Consider the following 15978-nt stretch of genomic DNA (forward strand, 5'->3'; position numbering starts at 1 on the left):
GTTGGGGTCTCTCTTGATCTCTTTCACTTGATCTGTCTTCACTATGAAATAAAACTGTCTGTGGCAAAAGTCTTTTCATTTTTTTATATTTACAATTTAGGTCCATCTTCATCTCGTTGTGGAATACAAAAAAACCAAAAATGCTAACTTAAAACAGCTACTTATTAGGGTTTAAATATGGTACATCAATTGATAATTTATGTATGAATGAGGAATAATCGTTTTACGATTACTGTACACAGTTTGTACTCAGTCACTTTTCTGTCAAATGAAACTTCTGGAATTCCCATTTGACAGGAAATGATGTAGCGAGCGAATGTTGTTGTTTTGTTCCAGGAAGAGAGAACGTGGGGAATGTACTGACACAGCAACTGCGTCAATAACTATTTTGACGGGCGTCTTGGCTTTTATCTGCACTTCAGCATGGTAAATGGGTACGTTGTCGTCTTTTAATGAATTGTCATCGATATAAGAAAGAAAAAAAGAAAATTTTCTTCGGTTTGCTATGATAATTGTGATAACATTTCAGAATAGCTAGCTAGCTAACGTCAGCAGGCTAATAATGTGCGTTATCTGATTCCAACAACGTAGACTAATGCAGCTAGCTACAAAGGGGACACTGTACAAGGACGGTTGACTAAAGAATGTTTAATTTAAGGAACGAAGTTGCCAGAGGATCATTACTGTTGTTGAATCATCGGAGTATATATCTTCTTAGCTATCTTTGCTTAGCTTGGTTGGTTGTGAAAAGACGACTTGAGTCTAGAGCAGAGGTCTGGGCCTGTTCTTCAAGCGTATTGAATAATATGGCTAGCTAGCCAACGCCGTTAATCACTCAAGCGGTTGTTCGGTTGAAGAGCACGATAGATAGACCACAGTCTACTACAAAATGGCAAAACAATGAATTGTAGTCCCTAGAAACTAAACGTAGATAGATTGATATTGTTAGCTTGAAATGGGTTGTCATTACACTGGCCTCAGCCTCACCCACAGTATTGTAAAACCAAATTGAACACATGGGAAAGTAGGCAAGCCAGTCAATTGACAGATTATAATAAACAGAAGTTGCTGATTATACGCATGCTATTGTCTTTTCTAGAATGGCGATTTTGAATGAATTGGTTGTAAGATATCGTGTATGCCGATTATTTTCAAAATGGAGCTGGAATTAAAACTAGACACAAGAACCAGTGTCTATTTATGAGTGTTGTCTCTTTGAAATGTCTTCTGTCACGTATGTAGACTTGCTTAGAACATACCAATGCATATAAACTGGAAAGTCCTGCTCCATCCTATGCACATGCATACCTCCCTAGAGCCTTTAAACTGTATAGCTTATCATAAAACACGATGAGAACTATATGTAACGAGGCCTTTCACTTGTGAAACCTCTTAGTCAGCTCAAGACATGTACTTATCTATGCTTAGGTTAGAGGAGGGATGTTAAATGTTGTTGAGAACCACTGTCAGAAACAGTCTCATGTTCTGAAAACAGGGCCTTCCAAGGCAACATGGGCAAGTCTAAATATAACAATAACAACCTTTAGTTTGGTACTATGCAAACACATCCAGCAATATTAGCCTATGTTTTGATCCATTCTTACTAAATAACAGATCGTTTTAAGCCTGTCTCTGGTTTCCAGGGATACTTGTCAGTAGCATAGTTTAGGGCAGACAAACAGACCATCCCTTTGTGAGTGTGTGTGTGTGTGTGTGTGTGTGTGTGAGTCATACATGGAAACCACCATGGAGTTTATGACTTTTATAATATGTGATCTATTAAAAAAATAACATAATTCTGTGTCAATATTGTGTCATTGCAAGTAGATAATCATGAGTTGAAAGAATCAATAGTTTTTTTCCTCACATCCATTTTTTCTTTGCAACCAGTTTTGAGTGATAGATGGCGCTATTCCTGGACGCATCCTCAGTAGGCAACGCCATGGACACTTCGAACTTTGCCCACGTCATCTTCCAGAACGTGGGGAAGAGCTACCTGCCTCACGCTGCATTGGAGTGCCATTATACCCTCACCCAGTTCATCCAGCCTCACCAGAAGGACTGGGTTGGCATATTCAAGGTGAGTCATCCCCTCTTCACGTGTACCGTGTCCCATATTCAGTTCAAACAAAGCCTGAAAGTCACCGGCACCCGTCTGCTGTAAAAGCCTTGTATGCAAACCTAACCATATGTAAGTTAAGACAACAGTTTGGGGATGGGGGTGTAAGTAGAATGGGACAACTTGGATGTAGGCCCGTTTTGTTAGGATGATAACATAGGATCGTAACATAACTACTGCTGTCAGTTAAACGCGTTATTAACGGCGTTAACGCAAACCCATTTTAATGGCGTAAATTTTTTTATCGTGTGATTAACGTTCTTTTTGGCCTAGCAAACTTCGTAGTTTTTTTTCACATGCTGTTGCAACAACCACTGACGTTAGAAAAACTACAACACCACACCGGATCTAGCTAGACCGGAAACAAAACAACAGGCACGCCGCACACACTTGTTTGGGCTTGCGAGCCGGCTAAAGAGTAGTAGGCTAACGTTACGTTTTGAGTGGATGGCCAGCGCAAGACGCTGAAATGGATGCCATTAAGATTCTGAATGGAAAGTTTACTTTAAAAAATTTGCCAAATAGTTCCATTGACAAGACCAAAGTGATCTGTGTGTTTTGTCGTTGTGAACTGAGCTATTATCGCAGCACGTTCAGTCTGAAATACCACTTGAGGCCAAGCACACAGCTGATGCGAATTCTCCGCCCCTTCGTCAAAGCCAGGCGATTGCAATGTTGTTTTAAATTAAAAAAAAACATTTGCACTAAGCAAGCCGATTCACTTTTCCATGTTGATAAGAGCATTAAAATGATAAAAAATTATGGGACAAAAAGAAATCAAGGGGCAGTTAGAATAGATAAAAATGTCCGATTAATTGCGATTAATTCTGAGTTAACATGACATTAATTAGTATGACATTAATGCCAATTAATGCCAATTAATGGCGATTAAATATTGTAATAGTTTGACAGCACTAATCATAACATTTTTGTGTGAAGCATTCATGAACATGCTGCAGTAAATTGGTTTGGACTAGCAAAAACCTCTCAGTATTGGTTTTGAGTGCCGATAGCTTGTGAAAACGAGGTTGCCAGAGAGAAAGTGGAGGTTTGACCCCCCTGCATACTGGAGTGTCCCAGATGGGGCTGGTTAAAGGAGCACATTAAATTCAATACACCAGCAGTAATTGTTTTGAGCCTTGTCTGTGGTGGGGGGGTGGTGGAGACAGGCTCTACTGTTGTAGACCAGAAGTTTTTTTAATTTTAGTGTGAACTGATGAGTTGCGGTCTGTGTTCAGAACATATCAGATCAAAGCAACAGTGCAATTCTTCTTTCCATTCCCCATCTGTGTGGGCTGGATTAAACACACACACACACACGGTTAAAATTTTTCCGGTTCTTTTACAAGAGCAAATTCTACATTGCCATGAAACAGAAGCGGTCTGTTTTATGACATTGCAAAATGTGTTATTATAAGTGAGCGTACTGTATAAAGACTTATTGTGAACCTGAATCTCATTGAACAAATTAGTCTAAACTGTAAAACCATAAACTTAATTCTAGACTCTGTGTCCAAAAAGTTGTGGATTGGTAGGGAAAGCCTCAGTTAGACAGGGGTAAGGGTTATCTTGCCAGAGATGGATCAAGAAATGTCTGGGGCATGTTTACAGTGTTTGGCCCAACATTCGATAGCAGTTTTGTGTACAAAAAAGGGTTTTACCCTCAAGCAATGCACTGTGTGTCTCGTAACAAGCACTAATTCCCATAGCCTTTAAAACACAGAGTGAAGGTGGAAAAAGCTGAGCATGGGATCATAAATTGTACAAATGTTCCTGGCTGTGTTGACAGACAGCAGTGTTGGTGCCAAGCTCCCAAGTTTTGGAAGAGGACAGATACCTGCGTTCTGACTCACAGGGCCTGAAGCAATGCTCTCTGTTGGCCCGACACAGCGCCATAGACATTATGCTGCTATCGCCCCCTAGAGACACGGGGCTGCAATGGTCTCATAACTTTTAACGAAGAATGCAGAATTTTGTTCTTCAGCCCTCCATCTGATTCTAAATGATTTTGGCATGTAGGCATTCTTCATTCTGTTCCATATAGTGCAGCCTAGTGGTGACAGATCAGAGGTCAGACTAAGAACAAGATTCTTCGTCTTAATATGTCAATATGTCAATATCCAACTTACTTCTAGACAAGAGAGACATGTTCTCGATTGCAAGTTTCAAGCCTGGACCTTGTTTCTCTGAAGTTGTTTACAAATGCTGGAATTGTTTGGCTTGGCGAGGAGCCCCTCGCCAAGCCAAACAAACCCCTATCTCCCACCCCACCGTTTATGTACTGTCAGGGGAGGTTGCCTATATCCTCTTGTTTGAACATGCACAAGCGCAGACTCTGGGGGCTTTGATGTTTGAACATTTACCGAGAGTTGTGATTGAAGGTGTTGTAGACAGCACGGCGGAGCTGTGTTGGGACAGGTTGTCAGAGGTACCAAGGAGATGGCAAATAGACCTTTATAATTAACCTGTCTCAGAGCACAGCCCTGCTCGGTGATTCATGGACAACTTGTCCTGCCTGTTTGATTAATAGAGCCTGATTCCAACATAGACTAGACTACCAGCATTAGCAGTTCTGTGAATTTAGGCCCCTGCAGCTCTTTTGCAGAAGGGCCTGTTTGTGAAAAATGTACGTGTTTTCTGAGGGCAAGTTCTAAGGGTGCAACGGTTGCAAAATTAGGCTCTGGACAAAGCTAGATAAGGTTAAAAAGCTTTTTGTTTGGCATCTGGGGGATTCAAAAATGGTGGCTCGGATTGAGAGCAGTCCTCTAGGGCAGGGCTGAACGTTAACATTTTTTGGGGCTAGTGGGATTGAAACTTACTGGCCCCAAGACCATTTTTTACTGCCCCCCCCCCTCCCCCCCTCCTAAAGTTGTAATTTATCATTGTTACCAAAAGACTTATAAGTTATGTTATTCTGTTAACATGTTTAGCCATTTACTAAACACATCCTGGATATAAAAAGAACAAAAATTAAATCACATTTCTACTGTGAAACCTATGGTTCCTCAATGCTGATATATAAAAGCTTCCATAGCATTTCATCAGTATGATACTGAGTACCCAAGTCGACACTATTGTTCTGCTGCAGTTCAATAGCCCGTGGGAACGAGGAGAACAGATGGTCCGTCTTAACTACGTGATATGCCGTTGTTATTAGTCGTGCAATAACACGATGGGCATCTGCATTTAAATTCCTGACCAGCCTGGTCAACGGCCCGGAAGATGGATGGTCAACCACCCGCTTAGCTGTCACGCAAACCAGGTGCTGTCTGCTATCAGCTGGTCAGGGATTGTTTTCGAAAATTGTCGGTGGCTGTGTAAAAAGATCCACTTTTGTTTTTGACGGGAATATAAGACAGACGACACAGTGTATCTTAGTTCCATAAAAAAAGTTGCTTCCGTTTGAGCTCGTAGCTCTCCTTTGCTGCCATCTTCACTTCTGTGACTCGCGCCAGTCTCGCGCCAGTTGTTAAAAAATTTATTGAGATTAGAGAATTACAATTTGACAACCACTCGTCACTCACTACTCAACTCTTGATTGGCCAACGGTGCGCCCTACGAGCTGCAAAGTTATTTATGCATTTAGCAGATAGCAAAACATGCAGGATGTTAAGTTTTGCAATGCAATTTTTTTTTTCTCAATCAATGCTTTGCAGTGGCCCGATCGGGACAGTGAGTTGCTAGTTTAACTGTCCCAAAATGACTTTTTACTGGCCCCGGGCCATCGGGCCATCGTTATTGTCAAGCCCTGCCTCTAGGGTATGATGCTGATTCCAGGCTTGTGCTGTCAGTTGGATGTGTGTGTCCATGTTTTGAGTTTGTCGCAGCCCTCCCAGTCCTGTGTGGAAGTTCAGCCAGGACCTCTGGCTGACGTGAAAGACCTACTCACAGAGAGCTGTCACCCCTTTCACCTTGAGCTGCGGTAATGAGCGGAGCGGTGAGCTCCTAGCCCTGAGCGAGGACAGTCTCTAACTATGTGCACACTCTAATGGCTTCCTGTTCCTGCCTGCTGGAGGTGGGAACACCCCCGGTGACAACGTGGGGATTATCAACACCAGAGCCATGTTATCTGTGTCTCAGATCAACACTAACATCGTTGTTGCTTCAGACTTTTCAAGTACCCCCCGGGTAAAAACATGACGGTCACATAGTGTCGGTTGATCTGAAAGCGTTTTGGAAACGCTTCTTTATCGGGGTGACTTCAGGCTTGCATTGCATCGTATAAGCGTTGCATTCCGTTGTGGGCGTGTGAGAGTTATACTGTGTGAGAATTGAGTTTGGCTTGTTGTGGATGCGTGTGTGTGCCTGAGCGTGTACGCCTGGAAAGCCAGCCAACCCAATGTGAGTCTGATTTTGTTTGACAGTTTTATGGCAGTGGGCTGAAATTATGGATGTATTTTCTGTACTCCCCCCTCATCAGGCATCAGTTAACAACACATAAAGTTTGTATAATTACATCTTGGTTTTCATTTTGAAGTATGTATAAAATTTTCACCTATTTTCTTCTTCCTGTTTGAGGTGAGTTGTAGCTGTTTTTCCACAGTTGGACCAGTTCACGAGCGTTGGCCTCATACACGTGGCAGCCAGAAACTGGATTGGTTACATAAGTGGGCCTTATGTCATCTCTGACATGTTGCTACATTGTTCACGGTTCGAAAGCCAATAGACTTTCACCATAGGCTGCAGGCAAGGATGTCAGCTATGATATTCCATAGTATAACATGAAATAATAACAACTTATTCTAAGTACATTGCCTAATCTTAACCACAACAGTTCTGTTTTTGCCAGGTGGTGTGGGGCAGCAGTTTCTGTGGGTTTACGATGGTTGTCCTCGCGATCAAGCTTGGTCTGTTGTTATTGTCAGTATGTGGTACTAGTGCTGTTTAATCTGAGCCCACTCTCGCCTCGCAGGTTGGTTGGAGCACAGCGCGCGATTATTACACATTCCTGTGGTCGCCTCTTCCTGACACCTACGAGGAGGGCACTGCGGTCAACAGGGCTGTGGTGTTTCAAGGTAAACAACCCAACCACGTTTTTAGACATCTCAACCGCGTTGGGTTACCACTTGTCACTGCCCTTCTGAGGGCCGTTAAAGGGATTTTAATACCAAAACTGCGAACACCAATAAAATATGAAACTGTAGCCATCGGGCTTTCTGCTGGTGTTAACAAGGCCGTTTTCATAAAACCTTTATTCAGTGTCTTGAACCGAGGTTAAGCTCTGTCCACTTCTGCTTCATGGTCTGGCTGACAAATCTCTTCTTTCTAAGGATACTACGTTCCCAATGATGACAGCGAGTTCTACCAGTTCTGCTACGTGACTCACAAAGGGGAGATCCGTGGCGCCAGCACGCCCTTCCAGTTCCGTGCCAACAGCCCCTCCGACGACGAGCTGCTGACCGTGGAGGATGAGTGCAACTCGGACATCCTGGTGGTCACCACCAAGACTTGCTTCCTGGAGGTACAGTCCTGCCCTCCACCCATCCAGACTCCCCAAGTGGCACCTGGACACTTGGGGAAAGTTGCATGACATACGTCTCACCACCGTAATTTCATACTATACTCTAAGTAAACATCAAGCTTCATGAAATCAAGGAGAAAATGGAAGGTGTCTCTATACTAGGGTATTGTTGACTAAAGGTTGTCAAATTGTCAAACTAGGGTTTTGCTAACTTTTCCAAAAAGTCAGTAACCTTTCTTTCATCCCTTCAGCAAAAGTTGGAGGAAGCCCAGAGAGAGAAGGAGGAGCTGGTGAAGACCATGGCCCTCCTCCACCAAGAGAGAGACCAGCTGGAGGTGGAGAAGGAGAGCCTGCAGAAGGTGTGCGAGGAGGAGAAGGAGACCTGTGCCCAGCTCAGACGAGAGAATCAGGTGAGAGCCAGGCGGGCAGTCCAACTCTGGAACTCCGAGTGGAGAAAAGACTCACACCATCGCCTCGTTGTTCCTCTTCTATAACTCATGTTCACTGGGAGTTTAATGATGATCTGAATGTGTTACTTTGATCGAGTGATGTGGAAACGGGTTGAAAATGTAGTAGAAATGGATAAGCAAGGGATTGAGACTTAATAAGGACTCTTCAGACTGGATGGCAGAATATGGTACATTTCTAAAAGGAGGAGATCTTGTGATGTTGGATGCTGTTGTTCTGGTCTGGCCTCACAGTCTCTCAGCACCCCCTAGTGTGAGTCTTCATTCCACCCTCAGTTTGAAACAACAGACTTACCCACAAGCTCGATCCAACTCATAAATCTGACCTTGACAGTCAGGATCTTTAGAAGTCATTCATTTTTCATAGAGCAACATTAGGCATATTTAATGTGTTTTATGAAATAGTGTGAATGATGATTCATATAATTCTTTTGCGCCATAAATCCTGCTAGGTTTAAAATGGCCTCTAGATGAAAACATGATTACTGTTTCTGCGGCTGTTAATTTTATGGTCAAAGTTTCATATGTTTTTTTTATGTGCTGCTAAAAAACGATTCCAAAATCCTGCCTATAAACATACTGTACAAAGAAAAATTATTATTTTTGCTTATGAATCACCGTGCAAACTTTCTGTTTCATTACAAAACGTATTTGCAGTCACAATTTCCCCTCAAAAATGTCTCCTCAGTTTTCTCCTCAGCCTCCCTTGCCACAGGCAGATGCAAAGCAGCACTTCCTTAGAGACCTGCGTTATTAGCTGCCTGTTTGTGATTTAATCCATAAAGGTCTGGATTTGTGTCTGGCACAGGAGGGGGAGTGGCCAGGGAGAGCCGCTAGCAGCCAGCACAGTCTACCATTTCAGTTTCTGACTGTAGAAGGAAAAGAGAACTGGGAAAAGAGCTAAAAACCGTTGTGCCTAGAAAGAAAGTTTGTGGCCAAATAATGAATATCACACTTGCAAGAACACTTGGTTCTCTTAAACAACAGCATGGGGGCAGAAATAAACGAGTCCATGTTTCCAACACAGTTCATAAAATTATTTGTTTTAAAAATATAAATAGTTGTAAACAATGTAATTAGAAATCATTTTGTCCTGTTCCATAATAGGCTAGCAAACCCCTCATAGCTCGTTGTGTTACAAAATATTTCCGCAGAATACCACATTTTTTGTTTGACTCCTTGTCCCCCCCCCCACCCCCCCTCCTTCCTCCAGGATGTGCAGAGCTCATCCCAGGCCTTACAAGAGGAGCGAGAGGAGGTGAAGAGGAGGCTGGACGAGGCCACGGCAAGAGTTGTGCAGCTGGAGGATGACCTCATAGGCATCACCCAGAAAGGGCTACAGAGAGAGACTGAGCTGGACGGGTGAGTCTTGGACAAAGGGGTCGCCAACCAGCCAGCCACCATAGACTACGGTTCATTTGCTGTCTCTTTAAGGATTGGACTCAGGTGATGAAAGTCCTGCTGTTTTGATTTGGTCCCTAGCCTGAAGGACAGAGTGAAGAAGCTGACAGTGGAGAAAGAAGCGCTGGAGTCTCAGTTGAAGAACGAGAAGGATGAGAAGGAACTGTACAAGGTTAGTGTTTCCTGTGGCTCCCTGACGTTTTCTAACCCCAACCCCGGGGCCCCTGAACCTGTATGTTAACACTTCTGTTCTGTTGACGTCCTGAGCCCTGACTTGGTGAAGGTGCACAGTGCGTGCTCTGTGCGTTGTGCCTAAACAGGGCAGGCCCTGTTCCGGCTGCCTCTGGTCCGCATGCCAGTCCCTGCCTCTTTGTTGTGGCCGGCTCGGCTCAGGAACTAGGAGTGGCACTCGCTTAGTCTCTGCGGAAACGCAGTCAAACCTGCACCTAATTTAACTTGGCCATCGCAGAGCAGGATTGGAGGGGCAGCTTTATGGGCTCACCTCAATCTCTGTTATGTAATTAAGGTCACGCAACACTTATTTTAACTGTAGAAATGCAGATGGGCGCGTCTTGACGATATTGCACAGAGAGGGCTACACAGAAACGACCAGGCTGGATTATAACAATTCTTTTGATGATTAACCCCCCTGTTTTTGGTCATTTGTTTTGCGTGTGTGTGCGTGCGTGCACGCGTGCTGCAGATTCACCTGAAGAACCGTGAGCTGGAGAACACCAAGCTGAGTGCGGAGCTGCAGATGCTGAAGGGCGTGGACGTGAACAAGGAGAACACCATCGCCCAGTTGAAGGACGAGGTGGGCTGTCTGCGCACCTGCCTGACAGAAAAGGAAAAGCAGCACAGAGAGGTCCTGGCCAAGGCCTCCCCATCGGTAACCCCCCCCCCCCCCAATACAACACACCCACTACCAGCCACCAGCAAACACACTCGACCTCCGATATCCTCTTCCTCGCCACCAATCGTCGCAGCGAGCCTCAGTCTTTCGTGTCGTCGTTCTGAGCGTGTGTTGGTGTCCACGACAGGGGGAGCTGAAGGCCCTGAAGGAGCAGTTGCGTCTGAAGGAGGAGCAGCTCCACGCCACCCAGCAGGAGTCCTCCATGCTGGGCGCCGAGCTGCGGGACGCCTCCAGCGCCCGGGACCGCAGCATGGCCGACCTGTACCGCATGAGGCTGGAGGCCGACGCCCTGCGCCAGGACAAGGCCGACGTCCAGGCCCAGTGTGCCCGGCTGGAGCGCCAGGTGGAGCAGATGAAGGTCGAAGCCCAGCACGAGGCAGTAAGGGGCATTACCACTCTGATTCCCTGTCGCGCAATCCAGCTTCTGGGATATGCGTACTCGACAACACATTGTTCATGCGAAAATCTAGTTAGTTTAGCAGATGCTTTTACCCAAAGCACCAACAAATAGTGCACGTTGTAAGTAAATAATCTAGGACTAAAATTGTACAGTTCTAACAGTATTTCCAGTGGTTCGTGTCAAAGAACAGTCTGTATTCTCACAATGAACCAGTTAGAAATAGTATCACTGCTCAGTTTTATACAAGAAGTGTGGAGGTCAAGGTATGAGCTGGTCTTCAGTCCGTGGGCTCCTGTCTGCCTGCAGGCTAAGGCAGAGGCCCGGCCGGAGGAGGACGGCGTGGATCCTGCCACCGTCGTAGAGCTGCAGCGAGAGGTGGAGGACCTGAAACTACGCCTGCATATGGCCGCCGAACACTACAAGGAGAAGTACAAGGAATGCCAGCGACTCCAGAGACAGGTGGCCAAGCTCTCTGAACAGCAGGGGGTGAGTCTAGGACACTCGCATGCACGCATGCACGCACACAAACACACACACACACACACGAACCAGACTACACTGAATCAAAGTCAAAAATGTGTTTGTTTCCGTCTGGTAGGAACTGAAGAGAAACCCAGCGGCGGAGGCCATAACGGTTCCTCTGTCTGTGAGCCCAGACACATCAGTGCCAGGTATACACTCACTTCCTCTCAACGTTGACCCTGGGCACAGGTGTGAGTGGTTTGCTCATTGACTCGGTGTTCTCTGGAAGTCTAACCCTGTGCACCCCCCTGCACCTCGATCTCTCTCTGCCTCTTTATCTATGTCTCCTCTCTCTCTACGTCTCTCTCTCTACTTGTATTTTTCTCTCTGCCTCTCTCTTTCTACCTCTGTCTTCCTCTCTCGGTCTCCAGGTAGCCCAGGTTCTGCTGACCCCATGCTAGAGGCCATCTTCCAGGAGAAGCTCAAAGGCATCAACAGAGAAGCCTCCGACAAGAGCGACAAATACAAGAAATGCAAACAGATGCTGAGTGTAAGTAGCTGTTTGGCAGGCAAAACGGTGTAATGGTTGGACATTCTCACCATCCTACGCCAACCAGTCGAAACAGAGTAGGGAGAGACCGCTTCGGTGTGATTGTCCTCATGAGAGCCCAGATAGGTGTTGTGAAGCAGTTTTGTGTTGTTACCTGTAGGAGGAGAAGGAGCGTAGCTGCATGTTTGCCGACGAGCTTGCCAAGATGGAAGTGAAGTTGAAGGAGCAGCTGAAGACCAATGAGAGCCTGAAGCTGCAGCTGGCAGCAGAGGAGGACCGCTACAAGGTCAGTTGGCAGGACAGGCTAGCAGAGAGGCTAAAGCTAAGTCTAAGGTTTAGGCTAAAGCTTGGTTAAGGCTAAAGCTAGGTTAAAGCTAAAGCTAGGCTAGTGCCAATGCCAGTTTCCTGCAATCCTTTTGACTGGGCGCTGCTTCACCAGAGTTGCTGTCTATCACAGAGCTACTACTAGAGAACAGAAACATATAAATCACTCTCAACTGCACGTAAAAACTTGGCTAGAAGACAATTGTGTACCACTGTTGTTTGTTGGTGAAAACCCAGAACAGTTTTTGGATTGTACATCCTAGCTGGCTGTTTATTACTGTGTATAGCTGGTCTAACTCAAGTATTCAGCCCTTGATGGTATCTCCAATGGAACACAGAACGAGTGACAGTGGTGTTTATGAGCAGGCCTGTTCAGAGAGGACGTTTTACTGCTGTTTATGTGAGCGCTGGAGACAGCTAAGCCTGCCTCCAGAAGAACCCGCTCCTGCTGTCTGGCTTATGCAGTGGTTGGCTCGGGGCTAGCGGATATTTGTTCAGCATCTCAGAAGGGTTCCAACAAGTTGTTTTGGTTTGAGCTCTACAGTACGTAAATCAGCAGTCAGCAACTACCAAAGCCTTTTTTAGGCCTATTATCAATTAAGATGACTCTCTGGAGAAGTTCGCTGTCTTAAATGTCAGAGATAAAGCTTCATTTTATTTAGTTTTTTTTCCTAGACTGAGTTTCCTTTGACATTGGATCAAAAAAAGTTCATTTCCTGTTTGTGTGCAGAGTCAGGTGGCAGAGAAGGGCCGTGAGCTGAAGGAACTGAAAGGCACTCTTGCTGTTCTGATGAAGGAGAAGGAGAAACTCGAGGGGGTTAGTGACAGCTTTCATTTTCTCGTTTCAAAGTCTTCTTACCAAGCTAAAAATGCCCCCGAAAGCTGCAATTTTTCCGGCTCCTAATCTGGTTTGGGTTTAACATGTCTCTCTAATTGGTGAAGCAAAGTAAGTGAGTTCTTATTTTCCATTCAATTACTCTGGACCACAGCTAGATCCACACTGACCCAAACAAGCTGCCACGGGGTAATGCAGTTGTAGCTCAGAGAAGCAAAATGACCCAATTTGAGGTTCAGACTGTAAATTAAATTGGCGCCTGCAACAAACTTCAATAAAACACAGCCTTCCATTCCCTTTGAAAACGCAAAGAGTTTCTTTTTAATGAAGATGCTAATTAAACTGTTGTGTATGTGTGTGTGTGTGAAAGAGCTAGCAGCGAGTCCACAGCCTCAGAACTTCTGGGAGCTTGTTGCTGGTGAAGTATTGTCTCGTAGCTGACGCAGGGACGCAGACTTGATAGGTAGTTTCTGTCTAACTCTCAAAGACGTACGTCAATATCCATTTAAGCACTCTGACGTCTCATGGTGTTCCGCAATTACACACGTCAGATGTGGGTGATATATTTTTTTTTTATATATATATATTTTTTTAAAGCTCCTAAAACTAATATAGCACCACAGATTGAATGGGAGTCAAACGAATGGAACTGTTATGATGTTCTTAACCTTCATTGTCCTGCTGTTGTCCCCACCAGGAGCTCCAGAACGGCAGCCCCAGGAAGTCGGAAGACGAAGAGGAGATCAGTCTTGAGAGCGTCCAGTCACTGTTCCTGCAGTACCCCCTCCCCTACGCCCAGGACACCCCCACACCCCTGCTGGTCCCCCAGACCCCCACACAGCTGCACTTCGGGAACCCCTACTCCCCCTCCGACACCAGAGGTAGTCCTCACCTCGATGTCTCGTGCACACAGCTGGCTCTCTCTCTGTACCGTGACATGGATGGGGTTTTCTCTCTACCAACGACACTAACTCGCCACACAGCAAAGTAGCTCGGGGATATTAAACATACAGTCTGGATGACTCCTGTGCTTCACGTAGGATTCAAATGAATCTTTGTACAAATGATATAGAGTTTAGTGGAGCAGGACCGACGACGACAACAACGGTGTATTTGTATGTAAATAAAGAAATAGAGAGTAAATGAACGACCCCTTGCAGACGGGGCGGACGGGGAGTTCTCTGACGACCAGGTGCTGCGCCTGCCCCCCGTGGGCCCTCCGTCCTGGGACAGCAACGTGGTGTGCATCCAGCCGGCACGCAACCTCAGCCGGCCCGACGGCCTGGAGGACCCGGAGGAGCAGCAGGTGAATAACAACAACAACGTGAGTCCCCGCCCTCCCCTTGCCCGTCGCATTTGTAGCTCCTGTGCACTCATTCGTTCAGGGAGTGTCATTCCAACCATTTGTTCGTTTCGCGTACACTTGTTTTGGTGTTGTAGTGGCGTTTTGTTCCGAGTGTGTTTGTGAAGCTGCTCTGTGATTCCCTTCTCAGGGCAATGCCAGCGAACACCCTGCAGCCACTGAACCCCACAGCCCTGTCTTAAATGAGGGACAGACGACTTTTTGCTTTGAGTCCAGGTAACACGCACCCACAAGTGGTTTAGTTTGTCTCAGCCCAGCATTTTCCCATCATCCTATGCATCATAATAACATGTGTAAAGTGTTTGTTCTGCTATGCGTGGAACCCCCCCCCCCCAGCCCACCCCAGCCACCATAGTCCTGCTGTGAGGCGTAGAGCAGCACAGGGCCCACCCACGTTGACTCACTGACAGATGCTCCTTATTAGCCCGCTCTCACTGGTTTGCCAACATCATCACTTGGCTGCTCGTTATCCCAAACTCACTCTTTTCAATTTTTCCATCTTTTCTTTTTCCCCGCGTCTATCCTCCTCTCCCTCTTTCCGTTCTGCAGCATGGACATCCACAAGCGCTGTCCGCTGTGCGACGTCATCTTCCCCCCCAACTATGACCAGAGTAAGTTTGAGGAGCATGTGGAGAGCCACTGGAAGATCTGCCCCATGTGCAGTGAGCAGTTCCCTCTGGACTGCGACCAGAAGATCTTCGAGAACCACGTGCTCACCCACTTCGACGGCAACGTGCTCAACTTCGACTAGACGCCTCAGAGGTGTGCAAACGCGTCCGAGGTCCCGCCAGCTTCTCTCGCCTCTGAAGTAAATCCCACTGCACTCTTTTTTCCGCATGTAACAGTGTGAAGATCCACTTTTAGGATTGTTATCGACTTGCAGTTTGTAACTTTTACTTAGAAGAACCGTTCTTGTGAAAGTGAAAAGTGAAAGGTGCTGCGATTCTCCAAAAAGGACGATGTCATTCGATTTTAGTGTAACTGAGGGCTATGGGTTTATGAGTAAAACAGACCTCTTGAAAAGGTCCTCTTGGTTCTCGTTTGAAGAGACTTTGGGGGAAAACGACTGTTCTATAGACTCACCTCTGTCCAAAACCACTTTTAAAAGATAACACATGAACACTAGAATAAGAAATCAGGGACAGTAGTTACAGGTTTACCAAACATACATTGAACCCTTCAACCAAATGCTTCCCCTGGGCTTCTTGTTTGTCAGATATCCCTTCTTTATAGAAAGCAGCCATGCTGCACTTGATGCAGTCAGGAAGAAAGCATTGCTTCTGTGATTTAAATCCAAACGTGATCATATTATGAAATAATCTATTTTAGAACTAAGTTTAAAGGCCAATGATATTGCACAAAGTCTTTCGCAATATGGTGTATGGTGAAAGACATGTTCTACATTAGTGTAAGTTGATTTCTTCTGCTTGTTTTATTATTTTAACTCTACTGTGTTGTGTCTGGCTAAACAGCTCATGCCTAACGCTCTGCTGATCAGTGCATGTCAGGCCTGTCTAATCTATTTCTCTCTTTACTTCCTTAAGTTATTCCTGTCATAGAGACCGTTCATTTCCCCGTGTGTTTGACTCATGTATCAAATGAATAAAATCTCAATAAAAGTGTCAGTTTGAAACAATGTTTTGTTTCGGGTGGCTTTTGTGACAGACTCACTTGAGACACATG

General features: G+C 45.6%; 1 protein-coding gene across 4 annotated transcripts; it reads left to right on the forward strand.

Annotated features, from left to right (window-relative positions):
• Window positions 1-302: 302 nt before the first annotated feature.
• On the forward strand, window positions 303-15931 carry tax1bp1b (Tax1 (human T-cell leukemia virus type I) binding protein 1b). 4 transcript variants are annotated; one of them, XM_067237485.1, is made up of 18 exons: window positions 303-434; window positions 1891-2080; window positions 7032-7134; window positions 7390-7580; window positions 7832-7990; window positions 9261-9409; window positions 9530-9620; window positions 10152-10337; window positions 10489-10740; window positions 11068-11247; window positions 11360-11432; window positions 11655-11773; window positions 11934-12059; window positions 12828-12914; window positions 13630-13813; window positions 14093-14256; window positions 14426-14511; window positions 14845-15931. In XM_067237485.1, the coding sequence occupies exons 2-18, from the start codon at window positions 1904-1906 to the stop codon at window positions 15044-15046; spliced, it is 2529 nt and encodes an 842-aa protein (XP_067093586.1). In that variant the 5' UTR covers window positions 303-434; window positions 1891-1903; the 3' UTR covers window positions 15047-15931. The 4 variants fall into 4 exon arrangements, with proteins under 4 accessions (XP_067093586.1, XP_067093588.1, XP_067093589.1 ...); XM_067237486.1 differs by having other exon boundaries at window positions 332-426; XM_067237487.1 differs by lacking the exon at window positions 12828-12914.
• Window positions 15932-15978: the final 47 nt, after the last annotated feature.

This window comes from Osmerus mordax, chromosome 6 (genome assembly GCF_038355195.1).
Source record: "Osmerus mordax isolate fOsmMor3 chromosome 6, fOsmMor3.pri, whole genome shotgun sequence".
Taxonomy (NCBI): Eukaryota; Metazoa; Chordata; class Actinopteri; order Osmeriformes; family Osmeridae; genus Osmerus; species Osmerus mordax.

Excerpts from the sequence above, each read along its gene's own strand:
- tax1bp1b (XM_067237485.1), top strand. The coding sequence starts at position 1,904 with ATGGCGCTATTCCTGGACGCATCCTCAGTAGGCAACGCCATGGACACT. Across the intron at positions 11,248-11,359 it reads AGCTCTCTGAACAGCAGGGG|GAACTGAAGAGAAACCCAGC; the intron begins GTGAGTCTAGGA and ends TCCGTCTGGTAG. Across the intron at positions 11,433-11,654 it reads CCCAGACACATCAGTGCCAG|GTAGCCCAGGTTCTGCTGAC; the intron begins GTATACACTCAC and ends CTCGGTCTCCAG.